The sequence below is a fragment of the Lepisma saccharinum genome, chromosome 7 (assembly GCF_977018435.1).
Source record: "Lepisma saccharinum chromosome 7, izLepSacc3.1, whole genome shotgun sequence".
In the NCBI taxonomy this organism is placed as follows: Eukaryota; Metazoa; Arthropoda; class Insecta; order Zygentoma; family Lepismatidae; genus Lepisma; species Lepisma saccharinum.
In genome coordinates this window covers 76,201,860-76,212,350 of record NC_139235.1, presented here as the reverse complement: position 1 = coordinate 76,212,350, position 10,491 = coordinate 76,201,860, and the positions used below count along the sequence as shown (strand labels likewise).

Sequence of the window (10,491 nt, the reverse complement as noted above, 5' to 3'; positions counted from 1 at the left end):
TAATTGTTATTTCGTAAAGTGAATACTATGATGCTTCGTTGAAGTTCAAGTAAAAGGCTTGCTTCAATTCCTACTATTACATAGTAATAATACGCCTTTGCCTATCTTCCGACTGCCAGTCTCTCCCACAATCCTAGCTAGAGGTGTGGAGATATTTAACAAATAATGGGGGTGACGAGGGGTCAGCACGTCAAACCCTCAGCCGAGACCGGGTTACGATACTCACTTGTAGCTCCCCAATTTCCTCAGAATGGTGCATTGCCACCAGTCCTATACACAGAGACTAAACCCAGGTGGACTCAAACCCATGCCAGAGCCCAAAGCACAGCACCTTAGAACGCACAGCCATGGAGGAGAATGATCCCTACCATTAACACTAATTAAAACTTGACCTTTTTCTTTGTAGTGTCTAAACTTTTTATTGCTCAACATTTCAACACAATTTCATGAGTGTTTTATCTTCTTTTGTCTTCATGTCAAATTGTTTGTCCTTATATACCATACTGCTTTGATGTTTACTGTTATTTATGTAGTTGCCATAAATAGGATGTTAGCATGAATTTCAATAGTTTTGTTGACTAGAACCAGATCACACAGAAAGTTCAAGAAAATGGTGGACACATATTTCTATTAATTCAAACAATTGAAATATATTGACAGTATCTACAAAAACAGTTTTCAACATTTGACACATTCATTTATTTCTGGCCTGTACATTTTTCATGTTTCTGCACTGCAGACATTTCTTTGTAAGTTACACACCATTGACTGCACATTATATTAATATTTGCAAGAAAAATATACAGTATTTATCAAAGCACCAAATCTTGCACTCAAGCTTATACAAATCCATAGAAAATGGAGGATGTAGGTTAGGCTTACAGTTTGGTCTCACCCTAAAATAAATGCTTACTTTTGTCATGTGCTCTAATGGATGGTTCAGGTCAATACGTAAGTGTTTATGTGATACCAAATTTTTGGAGTGTGAAAACATGTATCTCCATTTAACGAGCTACAACAGTTACAATATATTCTAAAACATTACGTTTTTCTTTGAGAACAACTGAACCTAACAACTGGTGCAATCCAATCTTCATTGCCAACCAGCAATGGCAATGAAAAAATGTACTCAGTGCTTGAAGTGGAAATTCTTAACTGTACTGATGTTTGGTCCAACCTTGGGGGGGGGGGGGGGGGGGGGGGGGGGCTTTGTGAAAATTTGGCTAGATCCGAGTATACTATCCACCTCACTTCAAGCACTAGATGTGCTAACACCCTTATTAAGAAAATAAGAAGAAAGAGAGATGTATGTTTAAGCTCTCTATTATACACTGGTAGACAATTGCTAAGGAACAAACACATATTGACCCCTATCTTTTTCATACACAACTCCGTGTCCGATGAATTACGGTACTGTGTGACAAGTGATTCTGGACATCAAATGGTGTGGAGAGAACGTGGAACATGATATCATGCACAGCATACATGATATCATGCACAGCATATCTGTGAACGTGACAGGTATGGGGGACATGAAAAATGGGAAAACACCATTGCACATCTTCGCCGCAGGATCCGTTACTGGAGAACGGTATTCTATCGAGATCCTGGAAGGTTATGTTCGTTCTTTTCGGGGTGCAGTGGACCCTGACTTGCTTTACATGGATGATAATGCACGTCCACACAGAACTGTCCAAGTGACAAGGAAACTGGAAAGAGAAAACATCACCCGCATGGACTGGCCTGCATATTCACCGGATCTCAATCCCATCAAACATGCATGGGATGCTCTCGGAAGGTGGGTTGCACACAGGAATCCCCCACCCCGGACCCTCCAGGAGCTGAAAACTGCACTTCAGGAAGAATGGGACAATATACCCCTCGCGATCACGAATGCTCTCATCGACAGCATGCCAAACAGGTGTGCAGTCCGCGGTGGCCACACGCCATATTGACTTCCTCTGGACTCACTCTACACATGCCAAATTGTGATTCATGTGCTCTCCTCACTTTGTTTTGCTTATGCTGGTTTTGGTTTATGACGTCCTGTTTCTTTGGTTGATGGGGAATCCCCATCATATTTTCTCAATAAACCTTAACTGATATATGTACTTATGTATTGTTCACTTGTTGCACCCTGATCACGTAGTCAAAAGTTATTGGTCAAAACCTGTTTGTTCCTTAGCAATTGTTGACCAGTGTAGTTCAACTAGCCACTGATAACTGAAAAAAAATCATTCTTTGTAGTAAAATGTCAAAAAATTTAATGAAATGTAAGAGCAATTCTCATACACTGTAGCCAGGTTATAACAAGCCAGCCTCCATGGTGGAGTGGTTAGCACTACATGCTACAACACCAGGGATTCCAGTTTCGAATTGCAGCCTCCGCATGAGTGTTCTTTGTAAGTGCCCCTTCATCAATTTCATCACTCATCTTCACGATTAGCCAAAAGTGGCAGAAATGCAAAGTACAAAAAAATGCAAAGTACAAAAAAATCAATCTCTCTCAAAATAAATACTTAACATTTTACACTGGTACATCAACCCTTCCTACTCGACTGCATATTGGACACAGCTGTCTTAACGCATGTCACTTGCTGCAATGGCTCGAACCTCCAATGTGTCATGTTTGTAATGCTGTTTTAAAGTATTCGGCATATTCGTGTTGAATGTGCCAATTTTGCTTTCCTCAGGCAGACTTTTAATCTTCCCAGCTGTTTTTCATCCCTGTTTGGCGATGACAACAGTGTTTTATCAACTGTTTTTAGCTTTTTGAGAAGAGCTGGTCTGTTCCACTGTCTATGAGGAAGCTTTTAGTATATTATTACTTTTTAATGTGCAGTGTTTGTCTTGTGCAGGTCGTTTTACAACCTTGCACTTTTAATTTTTCCCAAGGGTTTTTTTACACCCTTTGTTTTAAATTTTTAAGTAAGGATTTGAGATCAGGGGATATTTCCTATACATTGAAGGGTGCAAAATGGCCCAATGTGTTGACGCACTCAACAATTGTAATTCAATCAATCAATCATTTTCAGATCTGACTTCAGTATGCTGGATGATCTTTGCAAGATTTATAGAAAGACAATTAAAACCATTATAAAGAATATGTTATCAGTTGGTTTCAAGTTGTAGGAAGAAACAATAATATGGAGATATTTCATTACAAAGAGCAAGTTGCAGAAAACATAATTTTCTCAGGTAAAAAAAATGTTATGTGAGGGAGACAAATCAAATGTACCTAACCTACTCATGTAAGCTATTTCCTGAGATAAAAAATATTATCATCAAAAAACAGAAGTAGAAAGTGAGGGGGAAAATACTAAAGCATCATATCTGAACTTGCCTAACCAACCTACATGAGCATTTTCATGCGTGAATAACTATATTATAGTTACATACATGTAAATGAAGAAATTTCGGTAAAACTATCAAAGCCGGGAATTGTCTGTAACTCGTTTAGGTAAGACTGCAGAATGTGGGCTGCTTAGGAGGAACGCGGTTCATAATTTTTTGGTCATGTTTTGTAGTTAGTAATCGGGAAAAGTAAGTTTGAAGGTGCGGAATTTTTTTTTTCTTAAAAAAAAACCCTGGAAATACGTATCCAGGTTGGGTGCTCTTGGAAGGAAAAAGTGACATGGTGGCGCACATTCCTGCACAAATCTAGTGAAAGCAAAAAATGCCTACGTTGTTAGGTAGCTACAGTTAGTTCTCTCAGCCTGAATAATAATTTGTCATTGTATTTATGGTAATGAAACCTAACCTAACCTTGTAGGCATTCCTCATCGAAACAATGAAAGAAACTGTGCGTAAACAATATGGATGCGAACGAATAGAGAAATGCATTGTTTTTAGTAGCAGGAAAATCATTTTTCAATGCTATTGAAACCCAACTTAACAGGCCTAACCTATCCTTGTAAGCATTCCTCGTCTGAAATAATGAAAGAAACTGGCGTGAGTGGGTGGAATCTGGAACGACAAATCAACTCGAATTCAGCGAAAGAAAGGGTCTCACTTCTCGCAGAACACTTGAGCAACCTTGTGCTCTGGCACCACAGGGAAAATCATTTTTATTGTAGGCTGGCTTGGTTTAGTTCTCTTAGCCCAAGGGATAATTTTTCATTGTATTTATGCTAATGGAACCTAACCTAACCTCGTAGGCATTCCTCGTCTGACGTCGGAACACAAGGTAGCAAAACTCTTGTGCGGAGAGAAAGACCCCGAAACAAATGACAGCAACTGTGCGTAAACAATATGGACGCGAACGAATGGAGAAATGCATTGCTTTTAGTAGCAGGGAAAACATTTTTTACGTGCAATAATATAATAGTCATTGGAAAAGTAACACCGGAAAATGGAAGTAGAAGGTACGTACTTTCAGGGGATATAAATTTTGTTCTTCTATTTAGAGGGAAAAAGCAGCCCATGTTCTGCAGTGAGACCATGCTGACCCTCGTTTATTCTGTAATTGTTGACATTCGTACTTACTTATTGCGAAAGATTGTTGAACAAGGGATTTCGCTTTTTTTAACAAAATTAGTATCTATTGTCGACATATTGAGTAATTATTGTTCGTTCTTTTCTCGCTTCCTGAACATGCAAAATGGCGGGCAAATCTTGACTAGTGTTATGTCTCAAAGGGCAATGCAGTGTTTCAAGCTTCTTAACAGAAAAATTCCCGAATAGCCCCAAAAACCATTCCCGCATAGCCCCAAAAAACATTCACGCTTAGCCCCAAAAACCATTCACGCATAGCCCCAAAAACCATTCTGGATCATATAACCATACACGAATAGCCCCACGCACCATCGCGGTAAGGTTAGGTTAGGTTGCTTTAGATTGAGCAATATAGTGAAAAAACTGTGTTTGGAAACACTTACCGGGGATTACGTCATCAGATGCTCGCAACATCCGGTTCAAGTACATGGATGGAAATGCAAGCAACTGCTTTCGTGCATCGGACGGACATTATTATAGAAAATACATGAATTAGCAGCCAAATACATTGAAAAATGCGAGAAAATACTTCTACGACCTTCCGAAATTACACAGAAACTCAATTCTGTAAGTACTTTCTCCTGTAAATTTGAAGAAATCCGATTCCCGGCTTTGATAGTTTTACCAAAATTTCTTCTCCAAAAGGCAAAGAAAGTGTAGTATTGCACTAAATGTTTTTTTGCAAGATTCATAATACTTCTGTACCATGTGCAACAAATTCATTTGATGTCTAGCAGGCTATTCTTAATGATCGGATTAGCATCAAAGGTTGGGACCATTTTTAGATACAATACACTGTTATGTAATGTGGGTGAAGAATTGCACAGAAAATTATCAGTGATTCTTCAATTTTGTTACATGAGACACCTTCCAGTAATTGCATGTTTCTGCACTCCAAAAACTTATGAAAACTATTACTGAACTCCAGTTCAGCAACAAAAAATATAAAAATTAAGGGTGGCTATATATAGTATGGACTTACTTATTGTTTTGCAATGTCAGATAACCTGCAATATAAATAAAAGTACCAAGTAGGAAATTAGAACAAATGAATACACTCATATTGAGCAAGTTTAAAAATTTCTATCATGGCAGTGAACAAACCAAGTTACAAGGGCCCAAGTTCCAATTGTTGAATTCTGAACTAATCATGTACATATGCATTTTTAACAAGGTACAATTTGTATTTATGACTGTTAATACATACATCATCAGCATATTGGTTATGTACAGTCTTTTTTTTAAAACAAATTTTTCCTCCATACACTCCTTTAACCCTAGAAAGCTAACGTGTCATCTGGCAGACTACGCATGTGGGATATTTTCTTGTTTAACCCCCTTCCACTAAAATCTTCCGCTCCCATCCCGTCTACCTTCATTTGGATCGGAGAGACTGACAGAAGTATCGGTGCCCTTATACAAGCGTTCCTTCAGTGTGTTTTTAACCGTTTTTAATTTTGCATTGTCTGGCAGACAAAATTATAGTGTTTACGTACACTAAAATTTCCATAACAACTTCGTAAGATTTTGCTATCATTCTGAATGTGGAATTGCAAAAAATTAATGCAGATGCTCAACAACAAGGAAGGAAAATCTGTGCTTTCTGACCTTCAAGCAAGCGGAGGATGAGCAGATTTTTCTGCTGCCATTGCTCCAAAGCTGTGTGTGGTGAACACCAGTCACTGTTGTTTTGAGTGCATACAAGACTTATAAAAAAGTAATTTTCCATTCCTGCCATGCTATTCATGTATTGTGGAAGTAAATACGGTACTTTAATATTATACAGACTACCTCATTTCAGACCGTCTGTGTGGTTAGGTTAGGTTATTGAATGCCTTTTTCATTTCTTTACCTAACTCAGAAAACAGATGGTCTGAATGAGGTAGTTCGTATAATACTAAAGTACCGTAAATACTAACTTTTGTAGTAAATAAAAAAGTTTTTGCAAAATTTAGACTGCGTTTTAATTCTGAAGAAATCAGTAGTCCAGCAGACGAATGGTTAACTTTAACATTTGGCACAGGACATGTTAGTGTTCTAGGGTTAAGCATATTTGTTTGCAAATAACCATTCATTTATTGTAATCTTGAATACATATTGCTTCTGCTTTCTACTACTTCATGTGCATGGAGTACAAATGAATGTATTGTTTCAGACATGCTCTCATAGTTACGCAGGTCAGATTTAGGGGGGTCCCTGGTATTCAAATAACAAGATGCTTACAATGAATGATCATGTGATTTCTAGTCTCAAACACAACACCCTTTCAAGCCTTGTGTGAAAATTCAGCAGTAGTCCATATCCAAGACAACAGAAAATGAGGAATAACTGTTTCCTGGATAGCGTCGATACTTGCATAAGCTACTTTTTTACTTCATATTTTCTGGCACCTTTGCGAAACTCTACACTGCACTAGTTAGGCACTTTCTCGAAGTTTCAAATTTACTTTCACAATAATTTCAATGTTCTACAAGACTTCCAAATAAAGCTTGTGAAAATCATAAACATCTGGAACCATTTTCCTTACAAGTACATAATGCAAGCAGAATTGTCCATGGAACCCTTATCCCTCTGTACCCCCTGGAGAAAGTGAAATATTTTGCATGGTTCATGATAATTATGTTGTTTATGAATGTTTCCCATTGTTTTTAGCTCGCAGAGATGTGTTACTGTGAAAAAGTAACTCTGTTACCTTAGCATGTTACTTAGCGTGACGCAGAACAGCCCCAAGGATTTGCTCAAGTGAATATAGCACCCAACACAACATTCCACAAGAGCAACCATAATTTTAATTTGTTGGTTTAGGGGTGTTCGGTTTGAGGCTGATAGCAATTTTTGATGTGTTCTTTCGCTATTTGAGTGTGCATACAACCATCATTTACTGATAAAAAGCAGCAAAAGTACTCTGATGGCTGGTTTTTTATATTATGTAAAACATCGAAATCTGTAGATTAAAACAAAATTCAATATAATTCTCGAGGGGGTACAGTGGGTCAATGGCCCCTTGTCCATTTACAAAGGCATGAAAATAAAAAAAAGGTACAATAAAAGAATCAGATTACTAGGGTCCTGAACCAGTTCAAAAGTTTCCAAGTTTGTTTTAAATCCATTTTGTGCACACACTGTGTACCTGGGGACTAAAGGTGGTTGGAGTGTGGTGATGATCATGCCTCCAAAATGGCTGAGATCGAGAATGTGTGGGCTAAATGTGCCGTCATGGCACAGTAATTTCCACCAAGGTCGAACGAGGATCCCTTAATTACAAGGCAACAACATTACCACTATACCATCGGGGGTGAACCCGTTCAAGCATACAACATTCAATTGGATGCAACTTAATCATTCATTTTGTCACTACTTTGAATCCTGTCCAACTTAATTAATGAACTAGTCAGCACCACACTGATATATACTCTACAAATAATATCACTCTGGTGAACACTTCAGCAATTCAGTTTGCACACACACAGAAATTAGTCTCATTCAATAAATACAATATTCTACACATTACTGTTGCTATACACATGACTAGTCAAAAGACCAGGCTACAGAAGATCACCAATCTTTAACTTTTCAAAACTACCAAGTAGTATTTGAACTGGATCTTCTATAAGTTCTTTAAATTTGCCTAGAAATTCTCCAGCCAATTCTTCATCTATTACTCTTCGATCATAACACAAGGTTGCCGTAATCTGTGTTAGAAGCACTCCATCTTTATCAAGGGTGTTCGTTCCTGATCCAACAGTCAATACAGCACACTGTGGGGGATGGATTACAGACGTGAACTCTCTTACACCATACTGTCCTAAATTTAATAAAGTAAACGTCCCTCCTGTATAATCAACAGGTTCCAACTTTCCTTCATTTGCTTTTTGTGTTAGTTCTTTCATTGTGTTTGCTATCTCTTGAACACCTTTTCTGGCAACCCCCCTTACTATTGGCATAACAAGACCAACATCTGTAGGTACAGAGACAGCTAAGTCTATTTCATTAACTGGTAAACACTGATTGCCTCTCCACACAGAATTTACCTGTGGACATTGTTGGAGAGCAACGGCACAAGCTTTAATGAGAAAATCATCTGATGATGCAGAAAAATCATCTTCATCTCGCCACTTCTTTCTTAATGCATCTAACTTATTACAAGTGGCAGCAACTGTGAGGTATTCATGGGGTATGGAAGTTTTGTGTCCCTGTGGAAGGGCCCTGGCTGCTGTTATTTCTAGATCCACATATTTCTCACCCACCTTTAGTACTGAAGGTCCAGATAATGCTGGTGGTTTGGGTACCGCTGGCCCTTTTTTCCCCGGAAGTGGTACTTGTCGTGGGGGTTGCGGAGTAAGGTTTTTCACTTTAATAAAACTCAAGACATCACCCTTCAAAATTCTTCCTTGTGGACCTGTCCCTTGCAAATGTGTCTTGTCAATACCATACTTTTCAATCAAAGTCTTTACTGCTGGTCCCAATGCTTTGGTTACCTGTGTGCCACTTGAACCTGTAAAACTTGCTGCCCCTTTACTACTGGCTTCACTCGTAACTCCTCCACTTGCATCAGTAGAACCTGCAGATTTTGGAATTTCTACAGACTTCCAATCTTCACCTTCACCAACCATAAGAGCAATCAATGTTCCAACTTTAATGTCTTTCGTGTTTTCTGGAACCAAAATTTTAGCAAGAATACCTTCTTCTTCCGTTTCAAATGCAACTACAGCTTTGTCTGTCTCAACTTCACACAAAACATCGCCTGGAGCAATCGTATCTCCCTCTTTTTTGATCCACTTAATTATCTTGCCTTCAGTCATAGTTGGCGACAGGGATGGCATCTTTAGTTCAACTCCTTCAACGAATAACCATCTTGTACTGTGAAAATATATCTTCTGATTTGCAACAAACATTGTGTCCTTACCGGAGTACAACTGTCGAAGTCTTCGACTCCAATAACTCGCACAACACCTCACTACTCGAGCCATCTTTAGCAAATAGTTGAATACACACTACTTGCCTGACCTAAACGACATTGACCAGCGGATTCTCTTCCTTCACGTTACGAATTTCGTTCTTCGTTTGTTCTATTTAACGAGTTATGTAATAACAGATGGTGACACCAGATGGCAGATGACGAGTTAGCAGACGATCCTTTGCAACAGCTGAGTGTATACTTATATTGGTTTGAATTTCAACACAGTGTTATTTAACGCCGTTTTTCTATCTCTTTAGGTTAATCACGACGATGAAGGCGAATAATGGTTAGATTATGTACACACCGGAACATCTGAATGAATTACCGATAATCGTCGAATAAAACTGAAGCTTGGCTCGTATTAGCTCTTGTATATAACACAACAGTACACAGGGGAGAAGTCAAAGCTTGTGTCTTCAGTCTGCTGCCACGCACGTGGTAACGTGTCGGCAGTAAGAATAAGCGTCAAATTTGCTCCTGCCACGTAAGTCGTCTGCTAAAAGGATGTTACAACAGATGAAGACGAGAAAAATGCAAGTTTATGATTAGTGGGAATGAATGTACAGGTAATTTAGAACCTTTTTCTTTAGAAAGCATTTAGCGATATTATTTTAATGCTAACGGAACCTAACCTAACTACGAGAGCATTTAGGTTTATTATTAGAAGAATTCTAAGGGACCTAATCTTAAAACATTTAATTGAAAGTAATCGCTACAACTTCACAGTATGTGTTTCAGACGTAATTGCATACATAGCATGATGAAATCACGATAAACAAAGAACGAGTTTGCTGCCACGCGCATCTCTTTTGAGGTTCCAGCAGAAAAAGAACGTGGCAGCAGACACTACCCTTCAGTATTCCCCCAAACAGAGGCGCAACCACGAATTTTTGTCTGGGGGGCAAGTACCAGGATAAACGTACCAATAATAATAAGGCCGAGTCTGCTGCCACGCACGTGTCAGCAGTAAGAATAAGCTTCAAATTTGCTGCTGACACGTAATTCGTCTGCTAAGACGATGTTACAAATAGACGGTG

The 10,491-nt window shown here is 38.6% G+C and overlaps 1 protein-coding gene across 1 annotated transcript in view; it reads right to left on the bottom strand.

The window, feature by feature from the left end:
- LOC145990515 (uncharacterized) overlaps positions 1-10,491 on the bottom strand; it is a 33,656-nt gene continuing 23,165 nt past the window's right edge. Inside the window, exon 3 of the mRNA XM_083126210.1 lies at positions 1-9,488. Coding sequence (XP_082982336.1) covers positions 8,040-9,488 — 1,449 coding nt within the window. The 3' untranslated portion in view covers positions 1-8,039. The remainder of the gene's footprint in view (positions 9,489-10,491) is intronic.